The sequence below is a fragment of the Sminthopsis crassicaudata genome, chromosome 4 (genome assembly GCF_048593235.1).
Source record: "Sminthopsis crassicaudata isolate SCR6 chromosome 4, ASM4859323v1, whole genome shotgun sequence".
Classification (NCBI taxonomy): Eukaryota; Metazoa; Chordata; class Mammalia; order Dasyuromorphia; family Dasyuridae; genus Sminthopsis; species Sminthopsis crassicaudata.
In genome coordinates this window covers 377,587,981-377,614,888 of record NC_133620.1, presented here as the reverse complement: position 1 = coordinate 377,614,888, position 26,908 = coordinate 377,587,981, and the positions used below count along the sequence as shown (strand labels likewise).

Below are 26,908 nucleotides of genomic sequence, written 5' to 3'. Positions count from 1 at the left end.
TTAAAACTACCCTTCCCAAAATTACCATTGATCTGATAGTCCTTCCTCAATTTTTCATCATTCCTAATCTCTTTGGACCATTTGAAACTGTTGATCACCCTCTTCCCCAGATAATTCCTCCTTTCTCTTCCTCCTCCTTTCCCTCCTCCTCTCTCCTCTTCCTTCTCCTCCTCCTCCTTCTTTTTTTTTCTCTCTCTCTCTCTTACTTATCTCTCTCTGTCTTTATCTCTCTGTTTCTGTCTCTCTGTCTCTGTCTTTGTCTCTGTCTGTCTGTCTGTCTCTCTCTCAAGTTTCTCCCTACTCCAATTCATCCTCCTAACAGCTGTCATAGTCTGATCATGTCACTTCCCTACTCATTAAACACCAGTGATTCTTTGTCTCTTCTAGGATAAAATACTATTTGAATACTAGCATAAAATTTCTGTTTGACATGTAAAGTCTTATATGAGACTTTCCAATCTTAATTATACATTATTCTTCTTTATAATCTAACTTCATAATCTAACAAAAATAGCATTTTTACTACTCCTCATACATTTCATCTCCCCATATCTTTGTATTCTCTATGACTGAAATTCACTCCCTTCTCATCTTGATTTCTTAGAATCCCTCATTTCCTACAAGACTTATTTCAAGTGCTACCTGGTATATGAAATTTCCCCCCTAATATCCTTAATTGCTAATGGCTCCCCTATCCACAGTTATTTTGATTTTATTTTATACCTGTAGATGTACATGGTGATTTCCCTGAACATATAAAGGATCTGAGGGCAGGGATTTCACTTTTGTCTGTGTATCTTCATTTCTTTGCAGGAGTTTCTGACTTATAGTAAGGGCTTATAACTGCTTCTTAATAGATTTTTTTCTTTTTTCTATTTCTTATTTATTCTTTCAACATCTTATGCTTTGTAGCTGATTTTAAAAATTTTTACACTTTAGCATAATTTTGTTGTTCAGTCATGTTCAACTCTTTGTACCTCATTTTAGGATTTTCTTGGCAAAAACATGAGAGTAGTCTACTATTTCCCTCTCCAGCTCATTTTACAGATAAGGAAAATGAGGCACAGGATTAAGTGACTTACCCAGGGTCACACAGCTATTCTGGAACCATATTTGAACTCAGGAAAATGATACTTCCTGATTCCAAGCCCAGGTCACCATTCACTGTGCTACCTAACTGCTCCCATAGCACAATAGAAAGAGAATTAGATTTGAAAGCAGAGATTCAAAACCTGCTCTTCTTCTGACTGTGTAACCTTCAGCAAATCACTTCATAATTTTTGGCTTGGGTCTTAGTTTACTGGATTATAGATGGAGATGGCTGAATTAAATGGCATTTAAGATTCCTTCATCTAAGTACTATGAACTCATATATGTCTGATATATTTTATATTAGATATGTTCAATACTTTTAAATATCCTTATTCTGCCACTTAATTTTCTGTGTTCTTCTCTGCTTTCTTTTTCCAAAAAAAATTGATAAACATGTCATCTAAGCTTTCAATTAAGTCATTGATAAAAATATTAAACAAATAGGGCTAAAATAAATCCCTGTGGTATTCCATTAGAGACATTCCATCCGAATTTGACACAGATTCATTAATTATTACTCTTTGGGATAACCAATTCAGTATACACTGTCTTCCAGATCATGTCATGTTTATATGATGATATTATCAGATGTCCTTGTGGAAATGTTAGTAGCATCATTATTTTTGTAATAATTTAGGATCTATCTTCTTAAACTGTGACTTAAGTCCCCATATGAGATTGCAAAATTATGATTTATTATGAGTAAATGTCTTATTTAAATACCTACTTTATAGGTCATATAAAAATTTCTCTGATGAAAGGGGTCACAAGTGGAAAAAGTTTAAGAAGCTCTGGTATATAGTGTAATAGAAAGAGCATGATATGGTAATCCCTAAATGAGGGTGTTCTAATTAATTAGTTGTCTAATCTTGGGTAATTCCTTTTCTTCTTTGGGGCTTAGTTTTCTCACAGGCAAAATGAGAGGTTTAGGCTCCTTTCTAACTAACTCTGACACTTATGACTTGGGAAGTTGTGACTTTTTAATCTTCCTTCCTCCATCCTAACATTGTCTTGATTTTCTCTTTCATTGTTTCCTGAGGCTAGTCTTTAATCTCTTTATTCCCAATAACATAGTTCAGACCTTCATTAACTTTTTGCTGGACTAGTTCAATAACTTCCTATTTTCTCTGCTTCCAGATTCTCAGCACTTCTCCTTAGGACTTTCTCTTGAGCCTTGCCACACATCCTTAAAAAAAAAAATCCTAGCAATGACTCCCTAAAATAAAGTCCAAACTCCTTGACATGGCATTCATATCTTGGCTTCAACCTTCCTCTCCAGCTTTATCTCATAATACTTCCTAGTTTCCCAGCTTTCCCACATGAAAAGTCCAGCCAAGCGGGACAATTTTCTGTTCTTTGTCCATTTCCTGCTTTTCTGTCACCTGTTACCTCCACTGACTTTCCCCCCTTTCTTTCATTTTTTGCTTCTGGAAAACCTATCTATGCTTCAAGATTCCACTTGAATTCTACTTTCTTCGGGATGCATTCCCTGCCTGTCTTCCAGACACAAGTATTCTCTTCCTTTCCTTGATTATTATTTATTCAACAAATATTATGTGCCATTGAAGGAGAGACAAAAGTGACTGATTCAATATCATAGATTTTGAGTTAGAAGGGACCTTAGAGAGATGCAATCCCCCAAATATTCCTTTTAGAGAAGAAAACTAAGTAGAGAAGTAAAATGTCCAAAGTCATAGATAGCAAGAAACAGTCAGAATTAAATCCATTCCAATTCTGATGCTTTCTAGTACTCTATGCTAGTAAAGCTTAAGGTATAAAAGAGGAATGAGACACAAATGCTTTAATACAATGTGTGCCACAGAGAGGAGCTACACAAGAGACTCGGGGAAGTAAAGGAGAAGGTCTCCACAATAGGAAATGTCAGAGGAGACAACCAGGTAGATGTGGTATTTGTAAGAGTTCAGCGTGTTAAAAGTTTGGAAATGCTCTGAGCAAGACACAGGATGAAAGAATTCAGCATACATTTGGCCCTGTGAGAGAGGCAAGAGCTAAGAGTACAATTTGACTGAAGAGGATATGAATATGGGTTAGTTAGGAAAATAGGGTGATAATGTGGAGGGCTTTGAATGACATTAAAGATTTTCAAATGGAGGAATTACAAAAACCACTTTTTAGTTTACATCAGCCTTATGACATTATTAAGTACGTCCGGAGCCACATATATTTGTGCCGCGTCTTATCCTTCCTACAAGAATGAATCACAGAATCCTAGAGCTGGAAGGCACTTTAAGACATCAGTTGTTAGTGGATGACAAGACTATCCAGTTGCTTAACAACATCCCCGACTAATGATTTAAACCCGCCAGGTCAGGGATCCTGGCCCATTAATTATTATTTTTTAAAATCTTCACAGAGGCTAGCACATAGTAGGTAATCAATGAATGGATGCGTGTCATTCTGTCATATTCCCAAGGCCAGGCGGGAGCCCAAGCCCAGCTTCACTCCCAAGAGCTGTTCTCAGGGCAACCTCCAGCTTGGGCCCTTCCTGAATTTATTTCCACCTCATTAACTCTACCTCAATTCCACTCCTCCCCACCCACATTCCCCCTTTCCCCCCCTTCCCCTAGGGCAGCTCTGGCTTCACTCCCTCCTCTTTCTCTTTGCTTTGATTCTCTCTACCTCTTTCTGTCACTTCGTCTTTCCGCCTCTTGCTCCCTCTGTCTTTCCCTGGCCGTCTGCCTGTGACCCCCCGCCGTCTGTGTTCATCTCCCTCTCCCTTCTCTAGTCTCCCTATTCTGTCTGTGTCTCTCCGAGTCGGTTTCCCCCACTTCTGATCCACTCATCCCACCCCCGAATTATCCCCCTCCAATCCCAGCAACAGGTTCTCAGCGCTCGACTCTCTTATTGGTCACCGGGGAACAACCCCCCCTTGACTCCGCCCAGTCGTCCTCCCCCCATCCTTCAGCCGCCCCCCCCACCCCGTAGCCCCTCCATTCACACAAAGTTTGGCTCCATCGCAGCAGAGGGAGGGGGCGGCCCGGTCCGGCCCAGCTCTGCCCCCGGCCCGGCCCGGCCCTGGCTCCGGCCCCCGGTCCCGGCCCAACCCTTATCTGATCTACTGGTCTAGTTTAAGAGCCGGGCCCCGCCCGTCACAGAGCTCCGCTCCTCTCTCCAGCCCGCCCCGTCAGTCAAGCCTAGTGTGCGTCCTCTCGGCCACCCGGTCCGAGGTGTCTCCCTGCCCAGGACCTAAGGTAAGGGATGCGGCGACTGTGCCCCGGGGGTATCGGGGGTGATGAACCGGAGCTAGTGTTTCTAACATGGAATCGTGGGGGACTTTTCACCCCGAACTCTTTCCTCCAGCGGACTTCGGCGTTCCGTTCCTCTGCTTCGCTCTCCATGGAAGTCCCTGCAGGGACCGCTAAGAAGTAGTTGAGGTCGATTGGCTACCCACAATCTAGGGCTGAGCTGGGGGAACCAGTGGTCCCTTGCCTCCTTTCTCCCCACCCCACCACCTCCATAGGAGCTTCAAGTGGTTGCATACTGACAACACAGTTCTTCAGTCCGTGGCATAGTGACTCCCAAATGTAGAACTCAGACTTGCTCCCTGAATGGCAACGACGGAGCCTCCCTCCTCCCAGAAACACTCAGAAGCCCTTGTCCAGCTTAGTAAAAGTCTAATAGTGACATGCACTGGTGCTGAACCACACACGGAGAAACACGGCTCTCTTGTTAGCGGACGAGTTAAACTGAGGACCGTCTCTGCCCAGTCCTATTCCCCTTCCCTAGCTAGGGTTTCCCCCCCTAGCATGTGCACCCACTCCCCTGTGACCTCCTCTACTCCACCCACTCCACCTTCCCACCCCCAGCCGCTTGGGACTGATCTCCCCACCCGCCACGGCAGGCAGCTGTCTGTGTGAGGGGGAGCAGTGGGACCATTGAAGACTCCAAAAACAAGCTGGGAAAATGTTCCACTGAAGGAGACGAGGTAGGGGGTAATTTCTTCCCCTTCCCCATTATTCTCCTCGTTCCTCACCTCGACTCCATGCCAGGGACTGACCCTCTGGGTAATGCTTCAGTCATAAAGATCAGAACTTGCAGGCTGGAGTAGGGGGGAATGAATTGTTTCTAGTCATTCTTTGGTTTAGTTTTCAGCCCAGATGCAGTCTGAGGAGAGAGTGTTCTTTCCAGATGTGGAGAGAAGGATGATCACAGCATCATAGATGAGGAGCTGATTCCTAATGCTGACTCCAATATTTACTACCTGTGGCGATATTCACTATCTGTGTTAGTGAATATCGGGATCAGCATTAGGATCCAGTTTTCCTGACCTTTCCCATATCACACTTCTCTTGGAAGGTGTCTTCCTAGGAAGTCAATAGAGGAGGAAATACTCAGGAGGCTGAAGGGAGACTGTTGCAGAGGGTGGGCTTCCCAGATCCAACCAAGATCAAGATTAGCCACAAAAATCTCAACCCTAGGACCTAGGTCTCCTGGATGTTCCAGAAAAAGCAGCTGGTAAAGGAACTTTAATGCACATTCTCAGCCTAACTGTGGTCACCCTGCTGTATTTTCATTCAGAGATCAGCATGATGGTCTCTGGATTTAGGCTGGGAGTTGGATAGGGCTGAAGCTCAAAGGAAACGGGGAGAAAACAGGTGTCCTAACTTCCTGAAAATTCTTTAGAATGGTATCCAGGGGAGGTATCATGATGGGAAGAGGGGCCAGGGAGGATCTGCAGAGGCAGGAGGCATAGCTTTGAATGATGTCAGCCTCTCTTCTCCCATGTCCTCTCCCCAGCCTCTTTGGTGACCAGGGAGGAGGTGGGAAGGGGGAAGGGGGGGTTCTAGGCCTGTCTGGCCTCCAGAAGCCCCTGCCAACCTGGGCCCTGAAAGGAGCTGCTGTTTTCAGAATCATCCCTCCTCCCTTCCCCCCCCCAGCAGCCAGCTTGTCTCTGTGGGTATCAAATAGCAATGACTCCACTAATGGGGAGAGGAGGGAATGGTCCAGATTCCTTATAGTAGCTTTGGCACAAAGCCTGACCCCCCACTCCTCACCCTGAGCAAAAGCCACTACTGTTTGGCCATTTATATACTGCTCTGTCTCCCCCTTTCTGAATCCCATCTGCTCCCTTGCTGTGATATGATCCTACCTGCACCATGCACATGGGAGTGTATATTTGGGGTGGAGGAGCAAAGTTATCTTCCTCTGCTCCCCTTCCAATTACCATATGCCCTCTTGCATTGCCCCCTTACTTCATGGGAGCTTGGAAATGGGAGAGAGAAGAGGTTGATAAATTAATTCAGATGTCCAAGATGCCAGTATTACTTTTCTATTTATTCCTTGGGCTCAAATAATCTAAGATTTGACGGTCAGGGATACATCAGGTCTCTTCTTCAATCTCTCTCAACTTTATGCAGTTATTTGAGATTGTTGATCTTTGGAGGGGGGGGGAATGAAGTTAAAGTAATGCAGAGTAACGTAACTATAGAGGGATCCTCCAGAATTAGGTTGGGAAGATGTCTGGATATTTGACACAAGGAGAAGCAGGGCAGTAACCCTTTGGCAATAGTTGTGAGGCTGGAGAGAATAGAGCTGTGCAGTGGAGCCCCCAAAGCTTTTTGCCAAAGGTTATTTAGGACAGAAGGAAAAAAAACACAGCTTTTGGAACCCACTCCACCTCCGGCCTAGATTCTCATTCTGTCTGATTGATCTGTGGTTCTGCCAAGATAAGGGCAAGTGGTTAAGAAGACAGAGTGAGGTGAGGCAGAAAGATACAGCTGAGATGGTTAAGGAAGGGGATCTCTAACTCTCCAATAGTGAGAGGTGTATAGACAGAGAGAAAGAAGATGTATTCACCTGGGCTTCAGATGGATGTGAAGGAGGTGGTCCTCCTAAAGTTGGACCTAGAGTTGATTAGTTTCTCTTGACAAGTTCTTGTTTATTCCCTGTCTCTGGACCATCACTATAGCTCCTCTCCTAGCTAGCACAGATTGGGGGATCACAGGAAAGGGAGGTGGTTTCTGCAGGCTAGAGATAACAACTTTTGCCAGACAGCATTTGTTATTTAGGTGGAAATCTTTAACCAACCCTCCCTCTGAAGTATCTCTGTCTTAGGATGGCCTCCCCTCTTCCTAATCCCTTCTTGGAGTCTTTAAAAGGTCCAGGGAGAACACTGTGGAGAAAATCTATTCCCATTGGTGAGTTTCTCCAGGAGCTTCTATTTTATGGAGGAATTCAAGCCAGTTTGCTTTCCTTTCCCTGTAGTTTTGGTCTTGACTTTCTCTGGGTTTCAAAACCACCCTCTCTTCCCTACTAATCCTGCTTTTTACCTTCCTTTGGGTGTCATCTTAAACTTTAAAATGGAAGCTCCTCAGGAGCAAAGGCTCTTTCTCTTTGCCTGTATTTGTAGCCCCAGTGCTTAGAGCTGTGCATAACACAAAGCAAATGGTTAATAAAAATGATTGTTTTCTTCCTCTCTCCCTCCCTCTTTTTCTTTCCCTCCCTCATTCCCTCTCTCCCTCCTTCCCTTCCTTCCTTCCTTCCTTCCTTCCTTCCTTCCTTCCTTCCTTCCTTCCTTCCTTCCTTCCTTCCTTCCTTCATGTCAAATCCCAAATTTAGGCTGTAAATTGCAGGTGACTGGGGAAAGGAAAGCAAATATTTAATACAATATCAGATCTAGAAAGGGCCTTAGAGATAATTTAACACAAGACCTATATTTTACAGATGAGGAGACAGAGGCTCAGAAAGGTAAAATGATTTCTTTAAATTTTTCTCTATTGCTGAGAAATAAGGGGCTGCTTAGTTTGGAAAATAAAAAGTTGAAAAACTTGGAGAAAGAACAGAAAGACTGAATTGTGATCTTCAAGGTGAATATATATATGTGTATATATAATGTATGATATATGTGTATACAATGCATAAAATAAGTTCATATGTAGGACCTAAACTTTCCTTTTTCCACTAAAGACAATAGAGAAAATGGGAGCATGAAGCATAAATGAAAGGCATCTGAAATACAGAGTTGAAGAAGAGAAAAAGAGAGGGAAGCTATGATCTCTTTGTTCCAGGTAACATCCCTGAGGAGGTCATATAATTTGGCCCTGGCTCAGAGACAAAGGGATAGATATGACCCATGGGAGACTAACCAGTCTAGAATTCTCTTAGAGATTAATGTTCCACAAGGGTATTCTAGACATCCTTTCTCCTTTGTGTTTTTGGGGTTCCTTTCTTCTCTAGGTTCTTCACCTGTCCCGAGCAATAGCTCCTGCATCTCAAATTCTCAGAGCCTTCTCTTAGGGAGCACAATGCCTTGCAATTAGTGAGTACATAATGAACTTTATATAATTCAATCATCAACTATTCAGTGAGCACCTACTGTGTGCTAAATGTTTGTTTGGCATATCACGAGATCTCATCCCTCAATTCCACAGATTGTTTTACCACTTTTTCCACATCTCTGGTTTCAATTCTTCTTTTACCCACAGGGAAATGTTGTATGTCCAAAAATAAGTCCCATCAGACTCCCATATTCTATTGTCTGTATTTTTTGACAATTTTTGCCAAATCCCTGAATTTACCATCAATTTTAGTGCTAGAAGAGACCACTAGAAAAGACTTAAGCAATTGTCTAGTTTAAATTTCCTCACTTACCAGATGAGATTGTGCTCATGAAATTAATTGACTTTTCCAAAGTCATACAGATTTCAGATTCAAACCCCAACCTCCTTGGTTCATCCCTCTACATTGCTTATCATGGAACTTTTGTGTCCTCTCTTTCCTGTCCTTACTAAAATTCGTTCATCATTCTGCTCTTCCTGAACATGCTCAGATTTCCATTCTGCTTGGACACCTCAAACAACCTCCACCTAGCCTCTATCCAGTCATAGCTGCTTTACATTCTCTCCTTATTCCTTTTCTGAATCCTGGTCCTTTCCTATTTAGATCATCATAGCAGCACAATCTTATACTCAATGAAAACTTTTTAATTATAGATTTTTCCACTGAAGGCATCACAAGGTACAGGAAAATTCTTCTGTCTTGAGACTTGAGATTATAGATTTGGAGCTGGAAAGGACCCTGAGGAGTGGAGGATGTCACTAGTTCAACCTCTTCATTTCACAGATAAAGAAACTGAAAATCAGAGAAGTCAATTACTTGCCCAAAGTCATGGAGACAACAGGTACAGGCTAGGATTTGAACCCAGGCCATCTGACTTTTCAGAGTTAGTACTCAGATCCACTGCCTCAGGGACTAGGTTAGAGTTTACAATCATAGCATTTTAGAGCTGAAGGGAACTTACTGATCTTCTTTCAGAGATGAGGGAATCATTCTTTGAGCCTCTATTTCCTGAACTATAAAATGGAAGTATTTTATCCTATGTTTGCCCCCACTTTTGTGATGGAGTTATTGTGAAGATCATATGTAATAATGTACATGGAAGAGCTTTGCAAATTATAAGGGAATACTAAATTAATAGAAGCTGTTGTTGTATCCTTGGGACCCTTCACTGTCCTGATTTATTAGAATTTCCTTCATATAGAGACTTTTCTAGGCAGACAAACTAGACCTTTTCATTGTTCACCGTATCATACTCACCTTCTCCCACCCTAAAACATGACACAGATTCCATAACCACTTCCCCACCCTTTCCAGGTTAGGATCCACTTTCTCCTTCTCTCCTTCACCTCTGACCTTCTGTTCCTGTCCCACCTTATCTATGAAGGCTTCCCAGATTGTTTCCATCCAAGCTTCCAAATCTCTATAGCATCCTTCTTCATACTCAGGCCTAGCTATCATTTAGGATGTCCTATGCATTAATTATGGTTTTAACATTTTAAATTATTTATATGGGTATATATCCTCATTTTCCTTCCTCAGACATGGAGTTACCTGTGTATAACTTCTTATCTGAGATAATCTCTGAGTGCTCAGCTCCAAGACAGAGAGTAAATAAGCAGAAAGTTATTAAGTTGTATCAAGGAGATGGGCCTGGAGTCGGGAAGATCTGAGTTCAAATGCAGCCTAGTAAGTCACACTTACTAGCTGTGTGACCCTGGGCAAGTCACTTAACACTGTTTGACTCAGTTTCCTCATCTGTCAAATGAGCTGGAAAAAAAATGGCAAATTAGTTCCTTTGTCCAGAAAACCCCTAATGGGATCACAGAGTCAGACATGACTGAACTACAATATAAGTTATAATGCGGAGAAAGGGTTGAATTTCAGATCATTTTCACTGTTTTTTATTCAATCATTGAACAAAGATTGACTAAGTGTCTTCATCTGTGCAAAACAATATACAGAGCAGTAGAGAAGATACAAAGATCTATAAAGTGTGTTTCCTTATGCGCAAGTTGCTAATAATTTAATAGAAGAAGCTACACTAAATGCATGAAAATGTGGGTTTGAGGATCACTTCTGCAAATTGGGTATGATATTTCTTTCTCTGAGTCTCAGTTTCCTCATCAGAGGAAAGTAGGTGCTACATGGAAAAAGTCTCGGACTTTGTCAGGAGGAATTTCAATGCTACCTCAAATACTAGCTATATAATTTTGGACAAGGTCATGACATCTTTTAGCTTCAATTTCCTTAGTGGCAAAATGGGAGTAACACCACTTACTTGTCAGGGTTATTGTGAAGATCAAGTGAGATAACTTAGATAAAGTGTTTTCAGACTTTAAAGTTCCACGTAAATAAATGTTCACTGCTGCTTTTATATTGAAAAAGAAAAGGGAGACTAGATAATCTCTAAGGCCCCTTCACTTCTGAATCCAAATTTAAATCTGAGAGGGACCTTGGAAGCAGTTAATAATTAATAATAATCCTTTTGCTTTATAGATAAGTACAGTATGACACAGAGAGCTCATGTGGACAAAAGTGATTTGTCTAAGATCACACAGCCAGTAATAGACTAAAGATCTGAATTGTTTCAAATCCAAATGGAAGTGAGAATCTCTTCTGGCTAATCCCAGAAAGTAAGGTCAACGTTCTGGGGCATCTGAATGGTTTTAGGTAGGGGAGGAACCGGTCTCTCAGAACCTCCAGAGTAAACCTTTCTCTTCTCCCCTCTTCTATCAGCACTCGTACACTGTTTTAGTGTGGGGATCTGCCATGGGGATCCTGGTGCTTTTGTCATGTTGGGTCAAAATTCTGTATGTCCTTGATCAAGACTGGTCTGACTCTAAACTGACCTTGAAGTTCAGGAGTTACCAGGACTCACATAGGGACAAGTTGAACACTAAAATGGAGTCACTTTAAAGCAGGTCCTCTCAGAATTATGATTTGCCTGAACTCACAGGAGGGTAATAGGATTTTCCCAGAGCACTTCAGAATGACAATATGGAAACTGTTAATAACTTACATTTTTCTGGTGCTTTGCAAAATACAAAGTATCTCCAAGTATATTACCTTATTTAATCCTTCAAAAAGCCCTATGAGGTTTGTATCCCATTTTCTCATTTTAAAGCATAGGAAACTGAGGTATAGATACATTAAATAACTTGCCATATACCACATAGCTAGTAAGGAGCATAACTGGAAATCAAGTGGATGCAAGTCTTTTGCCTCTCAAATGTTCTTTCCACAGATATCTGAAAAACAGCCAACGTGATATTTGACTGGTCTATCCCCTAACTGATATTCTTCTATTAACTTCCAAAACCCCTGCTCTTTTTTTGTTTATTTGTTTGTGCAAAAACTTTTCTTTTTTTTTTTTTTTTTAATAAAGCTTTTTATTTTTCAAAACATATCCATGAACAATTCTTCAACATTAGCGCTTGCAAAAACTTATGTTCCAATTCTCCCTTCCTTCCCTCACGCCCTCTCTTAGATGACCAGTAGTCCAATATGTGCTAAAATGGTATCCCGGCTTTCTCTTGACCTCTTGGTCTGGGTGGTATCCTGGGCTAGGAGTGATAGGAGGGAGTTTGTGTTTCTAGCAACACAACTACCCACTCTATTGTCCATCTATGACTCAATGCTGTTCCTGTTCCCCTTGCCTCTCACCTTTTCCCAGATAGCTTTCCTTCATTCTGTTCCTGGCCTTCCCGCTGTCTCACCCCTTACTGCGCCTTGCCCCATGCCAGCTGTCCTCAGTAACTACCTCCTGGGTGCCCTCCCTGCTTTGTGTCCTGGCGCCTGGGTCAGGGATGGAGCTGGAGGCGGGGTTGGGGATGAAGGGGCTTGTTGAATGGGTGAATGGGGACAGGCTTGGACACTGACACTGCTTGCCACTCACAGAGTGGTTGTGATGGAGACACAAAAAGAGAGCAGACACAGAGCATGAGCACAAATAGGTTGTTCTTTTAAGCCCAGATCCCTCTGGCTTAAAGGCTGGACTCAGGTATTCTCTCTACCTTGGTCTATCCTCATGAAGCATGTGAGAAAGGCCCATTGGGGTGGGGGAGCATGGGAAGGGAGACTTCTGTGGGAATAGCTTCCTGGCCCTTCCTTCAGAATCCCATCCTTGGACCCAGTGCTGACAGTTCTGGAGCTCTGTTTCTCCAGTTTCCAGAACCCCTTTAAAAACAGTCTGGGAAATAAGGCACAGAGTGGGTGGTCCCAGCCCCTCTGCCCCAGCCCCTCTCCTATTCTAGAGGCATGTCTGGATGCCATATTTCCAAGCCTCTCCTCCCTCTCTCATCTCTAAGGGATTTCTATGGCTTTTTTTTTTTCTTTCAAGAAAGGAAAATCCTTCCTTGGGATTTTTTGGGTTTGGAGCATGAATGACAGATTCTCTCAAGGGGTTCAATCCTTTTCTCTTTCTTTCCTGTTTAGTACCTTTAAGGGGACTTAGGTCTGAGGCTCCCCATCTCCCTCCCTAGCTCTAACCCAGACCTCCCCCACCAAGGCTCTGCATCCTCCTCCCCCCTTAACTCCCCCACAACCATACACACACATACCCTCCCAGACTGTGGGACAGGGAGCCAGAGGAGGGGCCAGCCCTGCATACTAATGCAGGGCCCATTGTCAAAGCGGCTTTGTGCCCCAGCTCTCCATTGAGGCGGCTCTGAAGCAGGCACAATGGGGGCTCTGTCCCTGAGTTCCCCCCAAACAGTCACCTGCTTTCAGAGCCTCTCCTCCCCCCCCAACAGTGTCCGGAGGGGTTGGGGAGAGTGGGGGAATGGGCTCTGGGCCAGCAGCCTTGGGGGTGGGGGAGAATGGGCAGGGGGCACTGCCACCCCTGGGTCAGGCTTGAAAGATGGGTAGTTGGCAAGGCCAGACCTCATTGGATACAGATGCAGGCCGAGCGCTGAATTCCCAGTGGGAGTTGGATTGGGGGGCGGCCGCTCCTGCTTGGAATGTGGGTTCCATCGGGCTGGAGGAAGGAGACACTTCCAGAGGTGCCCACCTACATGGTCACAAATACCCAGCAGGGTCTCATAACTATCATTCTTCTCTTCTCCCAAACTCCTGAGTTAGAATGGAGACAGACACACCTCCCCCTGCCCACTTCCATTCAGACACTTATATATGCACGCACACACACTGGCACACACTCACACATGCACACACATTTGCCCACATACACATAGACATTCTCATATATGCAGACACACACACAGACACGCGCACTGAAACACAGCAGGGTGTAGATAAAGACCCCGAATGTGGAGTTAGAAGGCCTGAGCAGGAATCCTAGTTGTGAAGCATCTTAGCTGTGTGACCCTGGGCACGGACTTAGCCCCTATGAGCCTCAGTTTCCCCATATGTCAAATGGGAATAATAATATCGGTACCTCCAGCTCCTGGGGTTGTACGGAGGAAAGCCCTCAGTAAGTCACCATAGAAATGTGAGTCCTTTTTATCTGTGTCTGCTCACACATACACATCCATCTGCGGGTACACGGATGACCCCACCTAGAGCCGCACTGAGATTTGCCTCTGGCCAATGGCCTGCACCTGTGCTCTGAGGATGCCCACGTGTCCCCTACGTCCTCCACCTCGTTCCTGCGTTTGGAGGCCTGAGCACCCCGCTCCCCGTCACTGGGCACCTCACCCCCCCACCTCCGTGCCCTTGCCGCCCCCTGCTGCTCTGACACAGGTTGTAACAAGTTTGCACTTGTTGTGACCTCGAGAATGTGGCCCTGGGGCTGGGAATGTCCCACTATTCCAGCAGTGGCTTAAACTTTAACCAGAGCACACTCCCTGGGGCCCCTTCCAGGCTCCTTCTCCCCTTCCCCCCAAAAGGGCGCCAGCCTCCCTCCACCCCTAGAGAGAGCTCGCCAACGTCCCGCTGTGTGGTCACTCACCAAAGCTGAGTTTGGGCTGAGGATGCCCCTCTCCCTCACGTGGTTCACCAACCCAGGAGGATGGAGAGGGAAGGCGATGCTGGAGCCTATCTGAGAACACCATTGTTCTTCCTGGAGACCCGCAACCCCCAGGGGGTCCATCCCAGGACCCCAGATGCTTTTATGTTAGGAGTCTTTTCTCATATCCAGTCTCAATCCCTGCTGATGATGGAGCTCATGTATGTAGACCCAGGGCTAGGTTTCATAATCCCTCAAGGACTGAGCACCTCTTGGTATCAAGGTTCTGGGAGTTTGACCCTAAAAGGACAGGGACAACTACCCCCTCAAGAGGAGAACCCTAGGGACTAAAGACAGAGATCAGGGAAGGGATTCCAGCTTGGAGCAATACCTTCTATACCATCAGTGACAGCAGCACCAGAACTGGGTTCATTGCTTGTTTGCATATTTTATTCACGCCAGTGTTTCCTGTGGTAAAATGAAGAATACATGGGAAGCCCCAGCCCCTTCCCCAGTGTCCTCCAGGCCCTCTCTCACTCTCCTCCAGTCTCCTCGCTCCCTCACTGACCCCCAGCCTCAGGACCTTTCTCCCTCCCCGTCTTCTCTCAGGCTGGGTCTTCCCCAAAAAGATCTCATTATTTTTTCAGTCCATACCCACTGGTATAGTGAGAAGATGGTGCTCTTGCTCCCACAGTTTTCTAGGCAGTACTTTCCCTTGCTTCTTCCAGGATTCTGCTTTTGTGTTTGGGTTTTCTCTTTCTGACACTCTCAATATGAGGAATTTGGAGGAAAAGGTTAAATGGAAATTATCAGGCTGGGGGACTGGGGTTTCTTTTTGAAGGTGGTCTGCAACTTGAGAGAGAAATGGGAGTATGATCCCAGATCTGTGTGTTGAATGAGAACAGTGGGAGTTTTAAGGTTACCCTTAGCCTCCATTTATGCCAAGTGTAAAAATCTGGAAGAATCTGCTTAGATAGCCCTACATGGGATTTAGGTTAAAATTCAAAGAAGAAAAGAAGTCTTCCCAATGATCACAGGTCACCCAGGCATGGAGGAGATGAGAAATTCTCTTTCCTTACTGGAAATGTTAGTGAAGAGCATAGACTCAGATAGGATGATGGAGAAGTGGCAATTGTGTCTGGAAGCAAAACAAGCTCTCCAGAAACCTTTGGCTATTGGGTTTTCTGCCGCATTTTCAATATGTCCCGCTATGAGATCATTTTGTCCCTTTCCCCTTACCCCTGCCACCTACCCTGTCACCAAAAGGATCAAATTCAGGTTGAGGTGGAAGGATAGTGATATTGGACTTCCCCTCTTCTTCAATCCAGTGTACAGTTTTCATTATAATTGTCCTTGCCTGCCCTGTTTCACAGCATCCCTAGCTCCATCTGTTTTTATCCTTCCTATCAATCAAAATCAGATTTTTAACTCTTTCTCATATTCCACTTACCTTAAAGAAAACATAAGATGAATCCAACCAGATTTTTATAAGTTGGACAGCACAACTGAACTCTACAGGGACCAAGAGCATCCCCAAGGACAGAAGCCTGTGGGAAGAAAAAGAAAGAAGTGGTAGCTTTGGGGGAAAGTAGAGGCATTCCTGTGATTTTTTTTATGTTAAAAATGAAGCAGCTCAATTGAAAAATGGTCATTTGTTGAGTTGTTCCATTAGGTTGAATCAATCTAGGAAAAGAAGCCATGGAATTCCATTTTGGAGTTTTTAGACAGACCACTTCTGACCTTGGCACATACAATCTAGCCAAGTCGGGCAATTCACTGTTATCTATGGTGTGCTTTTCCACAACCTATCAACCTGTTGCTTCTGCCTTACTTTCCTTTCTCTCCCCTAATTTGCCTATGCAAAAATTTTCTCATCCTTCTAAGTCCACTTATGTATACATCTGGAGGGGAAAATAGAATGTAAAAACTTCTAGGGAAGTTCCAGGAAACTAAGGGCTGGTCCTTTTGTCTCTCTCATCTTTCCAATCTTTTTTTCCTGGGCCTCAATTTCCCTTTCTATTGATAAAAGGCTAGGGTCACATATTTAGAATTTCAAGAAATCTTAGAGATTACCTAGTGTAACTCTCTAGTTTTACGGCTCAGAAAATGGGGGTTTAGGAGGTTAAGGGAATTGCCTGAGGTCACATAGGTAATGGCAGAGGCAGGTGGAACTCGGACCTTTACTGCCTCTCAGCTATAGCCAGGAATCTGTATCATGGGACTGTGGGCAGCAAGGAGGGGGAGGAGATGCCTGCTGAGTCTAGAGGACATCTTTTGGGTCCAGAGCTCTTTGGCTTTGGTCTCCAGTCCTGAATTCTCCCACATTACATGAGAAAAGTCCTGTTAGAGAAACCCAGGAGTCCTAATACTGGACCTCTTGACTCCATCTTTGTTACTTTCTATCCCTCTGTTTTCCCTGTAGGACTGTGACTCTTCTAGAAATCTGGGTTCCCCAACAACAGAGAACTCCCAAGTGTATTGGAAAGGAATCACTAGGAACAGATACAGAGAAAGGGAGAAAGCCAGGAAGCAAGTGTTAAATCTAGTCTGAAGGAAAGGGAAATTGAGGAGAGACTTAAGTTAGAATCCCCAAGTCCTTGGAAGATTAAACTGCTGCTGCAGTAAGGGGAATTGAGGTCAGACAGAAGGAAGAACATCCAAACAATGGGGAGTATCAGATCCTAGAATGGGTGATTGAATATGGATCAGGAGAATATATGGAATCATTTGTTCTCTCATGACCTCTTTTAATAAAGGAGGATTTTTCTTATTTGAAAGAGGTAAAGCAGGAGGACGAATGAAATGACCTCTAAAAGTCTCAGCCAGTTCTAAAAAGAATCCTAATAAAATAAAGGACCTCATCCTATGTCTTCTTCTACTGGCATGCAATCCTTTCTGCCCCTCTGCCACCCAGAAACACTTTTAGGATTTTCCTTCAATCTTTTCTTCCTCCTTTAAAACTCCCCACAAAGGATTTCCAAGCCTTTTTGTCTTACTATTTCCTCATATCCTGGAGGGTAGTTACCCTGCAGGTAAGGAAACTGAGGCACAGAATGAGGACAATAGAGATGAGATGCAGGCCAGTGCCCCTGCCCTTCTTCCCTTCTCCCTGCTGGAGGACAGTATGGCCTCATTCTGGGCCCAGGGGGCCAGGAGCCCCTGAGGAGCCGGTCTGACAAGCTTTGGCCCCTCTCCGGTTTCCTGGCTCCTCCATAGGGCCATGGCCCAAGATGCTGGTGGCAGATCTGGTGACAGCTCAATAGAGCTTTGGCCTCCACTCCCTAGGCCTTATCTCCTGGGGCCTGGCCATCTCCATGCCACAGATCAGCATTCAGGGCCTGCCAGCTTCTTGGAGACATAAGCCTGGGGAAGGGGAAGGGCACATGCCCTGATTGGGGGGGGGGGTGGTAGTGACAAAAATTGGGGAGTTTAGCTCTATTTAGCATCTTAATAACTAAAATATCTCTCCAGTGACCCCCCACTGCAGGACCCTCTCTTGCCTAGGGAGTTATGTGGGAGGAGGAGCCCAGGGAAGTGAGGATGAGGTAAAAGTAGATTGGAGAGCCCTGACTTCTTCCATCTTTGTTCATCTATATTTTCAATAAACCCTGGTCTCCCAGCCCCCCTGCCCAGTGGCTCCTTTTTGGGCTTGGAGATTGGTGACGAGGGGGCAGAGAAACAAGGTATTGGCGAGGCCCTGAATTTCTTTGGGGGGAATCTAGAAATTATATCAGTAGTTGTTACACTTAGAGTTCAGAAAAGGAGAAGACTAGTCCTTGTGGCAAATGACAATCCCAAGAATATTTACGATGAATGTCTCCCATCCCATCCCACCCCCAAAAGCCAGAGAGCTCTGCCCTCTGGTGGCTGGACACTGATTTTTCTAGCAAGGACTTCAGGTGGATTAAGACTAAGGTATCTTCTTCTTCCAGCTTCATTCTCCAGCCCAGGCTCTCCGATCTCTACCAGGGAGCTGAGACTGTAAGCAAGCCATTAGATGGAGCTTCGAGGTAGAGGACTGGACCTGGAATCAGGAAGATCTGAGTTCAAATTTGGCCTGAGACATTTCCTGGCTATGTGACAGAATCTGGGCAAATTACTTAATCCCTGGCTACCTTAGTTTCCTCATCTGTAAAATGGAAATAATAATAGTTCCTACTAAAAATGGAGATAATTAAATGGAGATCATAATGAAAATGGAGATAATAGTATGTGCTGTGTAATTTATATTACAAAATATAAAGTATTTTGTAAACTTTAAAGTGGCATTTACATGCTAGTTATTGTAGTGTCCCTGCCCTCTGCATAGGAACTCTTCTCTCCTTATAGATATTCTTTGACCATTTCTCATAAAGGCTACTTCATGTGGTTTTCCCTATGGAGAAAATCTGAAACAGAGAGGGATGTGCTGAAGTTTAGAGATTTGCCATATGTCGGATTAAGGTTGAGAGAGAAGAGATGAATTCAGTTATTTCTTTGCCTCAATCTTACCCAGGTCAGATTCCTCCACAAAAAGGACTCTATAGTCTTCCTTTATCCAATTCAATTCAACAAGTACTTAAGTACCCACTACTCTTAGGTCCTTTATACTGCCTGTTATGTAGTTATCCCCAATGACTAATTTCAATCTCTTCTGTTTTGGATTAATCTCATTTCCTCTGATTCCTCAGTAGAGATGAATTAGAAAGGTGGGAGGTGGCAAGCCATGGAATACCATTTTCTGGGTTGCACTTGACTTCAGCCCTGTCTTTGAGGAGAATGAATACTGGGTCTCAGGGTTGAGAAATTTTTGTTCCTAACTCTTCCTCCTGGGCAACTGAACTGAGTCCTCAGTCACCCTTTAAGGCCAGTTCCACAAAAAGAATGCCAGCTGTTGCCAGGACACTTAGCACTGCCAGCGCAAGTAAGAAGTAAAAATGGATTCCTTGGTGTGGTCCCCACTGTGGCCTGGAGATTCTGAAGGGTGGAAAGGGGGTGCATAGAATCAATATCCATCTGTTGTGTGCCCTAGGGAGCCTGCCCTCCTAGTGCCCTCAATTTACAAATTGGGAGAGGGAAGCCCTGCAGTGCCAAGCTCCGGGCAACTCTCTGCAGGAACATTGTGCCCTCTTTCCAGAGGACAGAGGGCATGGCCTAAAAATTGGGAATTACTGAGCTTGGGGGGGGAAGGGAAAAAGAGGGAGCGGCTAAGATCAGCCCATGAGACAGAGGAGCTGGATGGTTAGAGAAGGGCCTCTAATATGGTCCCATCTCTCCTTCCCTCCTTCCCCTAACCGGAAAGCACATGGGAGAACCAAAGGGGCCAGGCAGAGGTCTCTGGCTCCCAGGAAACACTTTGAAGCTTTTTCTCTCTTTTTTGTTCGGGGAATGAAAACTTTCCAAACATTGACACAAGGGAAGAAAAGCCTATTCTTCTGCTATGGGCCCAGGGCCTGTGTGCCAGACTGGGGCCAAGGGATGGGAGGAAAAAGGAAGAAGGGCAGAGGATGGGGATGGAGGCAATTTTGACTCAGCCAGAAATAAGCATGAACACATACACACGGCCTTCATCCCACCTACTCCACCCCCTCCATTCCAAGTTTGTTGATCATATGATTCCATTTTTACTTCTCTTTCTAGAAATTAATGAAAAATGAAGCTGCCTCAAGAAAATAAATCCTAAATCCAACCTTATTCTTACTTAAAGGTTAACCTAACGCACAATGCTTTCTTCTTTGTCCTGAGGTTTGCACCAACTTCCTTTTCTCTGTATCTGTCTGTCCCTCTCCCTCTCCCTCTCCCTCTCCCTTTCCCTCTCCCTCTCCTTCTCTCTCTCCTTCTCCCTCTTCCTCTCCTTCTCCCTCTCCCCTCTCCCTCCCCCCTCTCCCTCTCCCTCCCCCTCTCCCTCTCCCTCCCCCTTTCCCTCCCTCCCCCTTTCCCTCCCTCCCTCCCTCTCTCTCTCTCTCTCTCTCTCTCTCTCTCTCTCTCTCTCTCTCTCTCTCTCTCTCTCTCTCTCTGTCTCTCTCTGTCTCTCTGTCTCTCTCTCTCCTGTCTCTGTCTGTCTGTCTGTCTGTCTGTCTGTCTCTCTCTCTGTCTCTCTCTCTGTCTCTCTCTCTCTCTGTCTCTCTCTCTCTCTCTCTGTCTCTCTCTGTCTCTCTCTCTCTCTCTCTCTCTCTGTCTCTCTCTCTCTCTCTCTCTCTCTGTCTCTCTCTGTCTCTCTGTCTCTCTCTCTCCTGTCTCTGTCTGTCTGTCTGTCTGTCTGTCTGTCTCTCTCTCTTTCCTCTCTCTCTCTTTCTCTCTCTCTCTCTCTCTCTCTCTTCTTTCTCTCTCTCTCTCTCTCTCTCTCTCTCTCTCTCTCTCTCTTCCTCTCTCTCTCTGTCTCTCCTCTCTCTCTTTCTCTCTCTCTCTCTTCTCTTTCTCTCTCTCTCTCTCTCTCTCTCTTCTCTCTCTCTCTCTCTCTCTCTCTCTCTCTCTCTCTCTCTCTCTCTCTCTCTCTCTCTCTCTCTCTCTCTCTCTCTCTCTCTCTCTCTCTCTCACATCTCTCTCTATTCCACTGTGTTTAATACACTTTGGAGAGTCTATCAGGCCAGACTGATGTTTGAGTTGGAATTGGTAATCCATTAAAGATACAAAGCCAAGCTCTGTAAGAGGAGATTGTGGAGTAATTTCTCATTTCCCTGGATGGCAAAACAAATGAGAATGAACTAAAATTGCACTAGACAGGAGAGTTTCCCCGATCGCTGGTCTGATCAGCTCACCCCTGAAGAAGTGGGGACACATTTCAGAAAGGAAAAATTCTGAGTTCAGAGCAGTCACCAGGATAGAAAGACTAGAGGGAAGCATAACATTTCTAAGATCTACTAAACAAACTTAGGGTGGTTAGCCTGGAAAAGAAAAGACAAGGTATGAAGTGGGGAGACATAATCTAGTTGTTTCAAATATTTGATGGGCTGTCACGTGGAAGAGAGGACAGATTTGTTCTGATTGAATCCAGAGGAAATAAGTAGGAAAAAAAAGTAGAACCTGAAAATGGGCTCTGCCATTTAGTTTTTCCAAAGTTTCTGAAATGATCTCTTTCTTACAAAGACATTGTAGGGGGAGTGGACAGAAAGCTGGCCTCAAAGTCAGGAAGACCCAAGTTCAAGAATAGCCTCTGACATACACTGACTTTGTGATTATGGGCAGATCATTTAACTTCTTGGTGCCCAGTGAATTTTCTAAAACCCTAAGTGCCAATCCGTATTGCATGAGGGAGTTAGTTCCCTCATAATGAATTTCCTTCACAAAGAAATCACAGATCTAAACAAACAAAAATTATTAACTGACATCTACGTAGTACATTTAGATTTGCAAAGAACTTTGGATAGATTATCTCCTGTAATCTTCACAATAACTATAACCATACCCTCACATAGATATATATGTATGTGAGAGAGAGACAGAGACAGAGACAGGCAGAGAGACAAAGAGGGAGAGAGAGGAAAAGAAGAAGAGAGAGAAATTATGTCAATTGCTGTAGGGTAAGAATTATTTCACTTTAATTATTGTTTTTCCAGTGCCTAACATATTCCCGTCACTTAGTAAGTACTTCTTAAGTGCTTGCTGAATTGAACTGAGATGGGATTCAGGTGTTCCTGACTCCAAATCCAACACAAGAAACTGAGGAATCCCATAAAGAAAGGGAGGGGAAGACAGAGACAAAAGAGGAAAGAGATAAAATAGCAGAATGGATAAGAAACAAAGGATACCACACAAAATCAGAAAATGAGGTGGGAAAGTGGATTCATAGAAGAAAAGTGGAAAGAATAAAGAAATAGTCTAAAAAGCCAAAGAAGAAAGTTTGGGAACAATGAAAAGAGGAAACGAAAAAGAATGCTGTCACCTCTAATTTCCCTCTTGTCATTCATCCTGATTGTTATCCCTGAGAAAAATTTTCCTCCCAACCTGGTCTCTACCTGCCTCCCAACATACTTGGTCAAGACCTCCCCTGGTTGTCAATTAGGATAGGAAGAAGAAGCAACCTAATTTAATAGGAGCTCCAATTAAGAAGGAAAATCCATTGCTAAAAAATAAAGTTGTGATAAATGCAGACTGGCTTGCTTAGCTGGTTAGAGCACAAACTTCTAAGTACTTGATCTTGTGTTTGTGGATTAGCTGAAGGTGTGGAGGTATATGAAATTGGTTCACAGGCACAGATTGCTCCCTTAATCCTGTCCAATCACTTTAAAAGGCCCTAAGGTTTAATGAAAAAGAGTTGGGAAAACTAGGTGCAGATCATGATTTCAAAACTGTATGATCTCCAATAGATTAGCCACTGCAAGGTTGTGACTAATTTGATTTTTGTCTTTTCAGAAAGACACAAGACCCATTTATTGCACTGACTTGATAGCTGAGTGACAAAAATAAAGTTATCTTACCTTCTGAATTCTGTTTCCTTTTTTTGTAAAATGGAGACAAAAATGGATTGAAAAATTTACTGAATGATCCAGGGAGGAAAATCATTTTACCACTTTGAGCCAGGGCATTATAGATTAAGATATCTGGGTAAATTAGAACAAAGCTTTTTAAACTGTGAAAAATGTAATTGAATATGGGGGTCACATAAATGTTTGATTTGTACCTATTTTATATACATATATACCTGAGATCACATAAAAATTTCTCAGGCAAAAAGGAGTCCTGAGTGGAAAAAGTTGAAAAGTTGTGATTAAGACTAGCTGTTTTATCCATTTCACATGAAGGAAATGGAGCAAGGACTGGGGAAAAGTACCTGCCCTGAACCTGGTCAGGACCATCTGCTGGACCCTGGGACAAGAGCTGCCCTACATTCAACTCTCTCACTTATTATTTGGGTGACCTTGCCCTAGCTCTTCAATCATTTCTCATCTGTGAAACGAGAGGAGTTAGAATAGATGATATCTTGTCTCCTTCAGCACAAAATCTGTGACCCTGCGATCTCTCTGTTCCCTTCCCGGGTCTAAAATTCTGTGATCATGATCTCTCTTGGCCTTCTGAGTTTGACTTTGGTCTGAGTCCTGGAAACTAGGACAATATCACCCTCTGGTGGCAGAAGTAGGGGCAAAGTGGGGACACAGCCCTTGTGTGTTGGAGCTTTGGCCTGCCTGCCTTCCCCTCTCTGGGCCCAGTTTGGAGGTGGAGGGGATGAGAGGGAGATCCTTTCCCAGCCACTCCTGGCCCTGGTTCTCCATCAGGAGCCAAGTCACTTGGGTGTGGGAGGTGGCAGACACAACAGCTGGGGGCATCAGATAACAGATGAAGGAGGCAGATAAAACAGCTGGCACCAGCAGATACAACAACTGGAGGTGGCAGACACAACAGGCGGAGGTGGCAAACGGGCCAGCTAGAAGCCAAGGGCCCTGCTGCCCATGGAGATGGAGCTGAGTGAAATGGGACATTGAGGCTGTGTCTGCCTTGGTTTTTTCCTAGCGTCACTACAAGTGCAGCAGAAATATTTCCCTTGAAAGTTTGAGAGCAAGGAGGAAAACCCTGCTAGAAAGTTCTGGCACAATTGTTTTTATGTTGATATGTTCCAGAGGTAATCACTACTATGCTCTCTTTTAAAAAAAATTTCAAATCATAAGGGAAAGAAAAAGCAGCAGCAGCTGTCTAGACCCCTGGATGCTCTGAAACCTTTACTGGCCTGCCTTTCAGGAAGTGTCAGGCTTTTGTGGGCTCATTTAACCCCTGCTCCTCAAGATGAAATTACCTTCCCAGGGCAGGTCCAGGACATCTCCAGGAGGTCAGGCCCCTAGGCCAAATGCAAAAGCTTGGTTCACCAATGCTTTACTTCTGGAAAAGTACAAGTTACTCCACAGGCAAGCAGGGGTGCCAGACGTCCAATCTAGAGGAGACTGTCTCCTATTTCAATGCTTTGTTTGCTTTTCTACTAGCAGGATGCATAGCAGAACTGAATATAAGCCTAGTCAGACACAGCCAATAATTAGCACTCAATCCCTCTTGTACCTTCTTCCCTGGGCCAGCTTGAAATCTGCCAATCTTACTCAAGGGCTTCTCAAAAAAAAAAAAAATGCCCCACCACCTTTGGGAGAGCTCCTTCTTTCACTGCAGCTTCCTTTGTTCTATCTGCATGTATGAGTCCTGCCTTTACCTTTACCTGTGATACAGGATCCTTCAGGTATGAGATCAACCTCCAAGCATTGTTTGGAGACAAAGGGATCAGAGGAAAGGGAGAAGTTTCTGAGATGTTGTAGTATAAGAAGAAACTCCGGTTTAAATATACTACTTCTGAGCTTGTTTCCTCAATGGCCAAATAGAAAAAATAAAATTTTCAGTACCTGCTTCACAGGATTTTTATAAAGATCAAGTGACAAAATGTACAAAAATATATAGGAACAGGGCCTGATAATTGCACTGCTATATAGAGAACTCCTGAATGAAAAAATTCCATCTATCAATATAGATCAGTATCTTCTCTACAATTTACATTTTTTTTAAACTGCCTGCAGCATGCAGAGGTCAAGTGACTTCTGGATGAACACGTCCAGCCAGTCTTAGAGGTGGGCTTTAAAGCACTGAATAAATGTCAGTTATTATATCTATTGTATTTTCGCTGGGTTTTAGGAATGGGGACTGAAAGCTGTAAGGGATCTTAGAGACATTTCATTTGACAGGTGAGGAGACTGAGGTCCAGAGAGTTTTGACGTGCCCCAAGTCATGCTGGTAGTAGCAGGGGCAGAATTTAAGCCTGGGTGCTCTGCCACAAAATCAGGGTTCTCTGCACTCTGTATGATGAAATGTACCAGCGTCAGCAGAATTTTACTTTGGATTCAAAAGGCTCCAGATAATTCCTTATGGGGCTTAATGGAGATTGGGTCTACTTAGGAGCAGTGGATCCCATTTCAGGCTCTCCTCATTCTCATCTCAAAGGATCTTGGGGTGAGACTGTGATCAAATCTGAAACCAGGTTGATAGTAGTTTCACATCAGAAAGTAGAGGATATTCAAACATCCTCTAGGGATGGCTGCCAGAGGAAGGAAAGGGTCTTGTATAAATCTCTGCCATGCTGTCTCCCTCTCCAGATGACTTCGGTTGCAAAGGTGTACTATAGCCAGACCACCCAGACAGAGAGCCGGCCCCTGATGGGCCCGGGGCTGCGCCGCCGGCGGGTACTGACTAAGGATGGCCGCAGCAACATCCGCATGGAACACATCGCTGACAAGCGCTTCCTCTACCTCAAGGACCTATGGACCACCTTCATTGACATGCAGTGGCGCTACAAGTTGTTGTTATTCTCGGCCACCTTTGCAGGCACCTGGTTTCTCTTTGGTGTGGTGTGGTACCTGGTGGCTGTGGCCCATGGAGACCTGCTGGAGCTAGGGCCCCCCGCTAACCACACGCCCTGTGTGGTGCAGGTGCACACGCTCACCGGTGCCTTCCTCTTCTCCCTTGAGTCACAGACCACCATCGGCTATGGGTTCCGCTACATTAGTGAAGAGTGTCCGCTGGCCATTGTCCTCCTCATTGCCCAGCTGGTGCTCACCACCATCTTGGAGATCTTTATCACAGGCACCTTCCTGGCCAAAATTGCCCGGCCCAAGAAGAGGGCTGAGACCATCCGCTTCAGCCAGCATGCTGTGGTGGCCACCCACGATGGCAAACCCTGCCTCATGATCCGCGTTGCCAACATGCGCAAAAGCCTGCTCATTGGCTGCCAGGTGACAGGTAAGCTGCTCCAGACCCATTTAACCAAGGAAGGGGAGAGCATCCGGCTCAATCAAGTCAATGTGGCCTTCCAGGTGGATACAGCCTCTGACAGCCCATTCCTCATCCTGCCCCTTACATTCTACCATGTGGTGGATGAGTCCAGCCCTCTACGGGACCTGCCCCTGCGCAGTGGTGAGGGGGACTTCGAGCTGGTTCTGATCCTCAGTGGGACGGTGGAATCGACCAGCGCCACCTGCCAAGTGCGCACCTCCTACTTGCCAGAGGAGATCCTCTGGGGCTATGAATTCACGCCTGCCATCTCACTCTCAGCTAGTGGCAAGTACGTGGCTGACTTCAGCCTCTTTGACCAGGTGGTAAAAGTGACCCCTCCCGGCTGCCTCCGAGATACCACTGTCCGTTATGGGGACCCTGAGAAGCTCAAACTAGAGGAATCGTTCCGGGAGCAGGAGGGAAAGGAGGGCAGTGCCCTCAGTGTGCGAATCAGCAACGTCTGACTGATTTGACTCCCACGTCCCTCACCCCTTCTGGCCAGAGGAGATATTCTCTGGTTCTACCTTCCCCCCTGTCTCATGCCTGTTCTCTCTCTCCCAGGCTCCTTGGGGAGAGCCCCAGGATCGCCCTTCTCCTAATCCCATCTCCCTCCCCCAGGGGCCCGTCGTTTCCTTAGGCCAGCCTGAGGGAACGGACCCCTTTGGAGTCGGAGTCCCACCTCTGAGCCAAGGTTTGGGGTATTTGGGACACAGCAGACTGGGCTGAGGAAGAATAGGAATTCTCAGCTATTACTGGAGACTCTGTAAGAGAGCTTTGCAATTGGATGGATGGATAAACTCTGCTCCATTTATAAAGCTTGGTGCCTTAAGGATGGAGGACTTTTCTTTTTCTACCTTCCCACGCAGCTAGTTCCCTGAGATCAAGCTCCCTCTGCTG

At 44.9% G+C, this 26,908-nt stretch overlaps 1 protein-coding gene across 1 annotated transcript; it reads left to right on the top strand.

The window, feature by feature from the left end:
- The first annotated feature begins 4,088 nt into the window (after nt 1-4,088).
- Nucleotides 4,089-26,908, top strand: KCNJ10 (potassium inwardly rectifying channel subfamily J member 10). Its single transcript, XM_074262292.1, has 2 exons — nt 4,089-4,304; nt 25,336-26,908. The coding sequence occupies exon 2, from the start codon at nt 25,336-25,338 to the stop codon at nt 26,473-26,475; it is 1,140 nt and encodes a 379-aa protein (XP_074118393.1). The 5' UTR covers nt 4,089-4,304; the 3' UTR covers nt 26,476-26,908.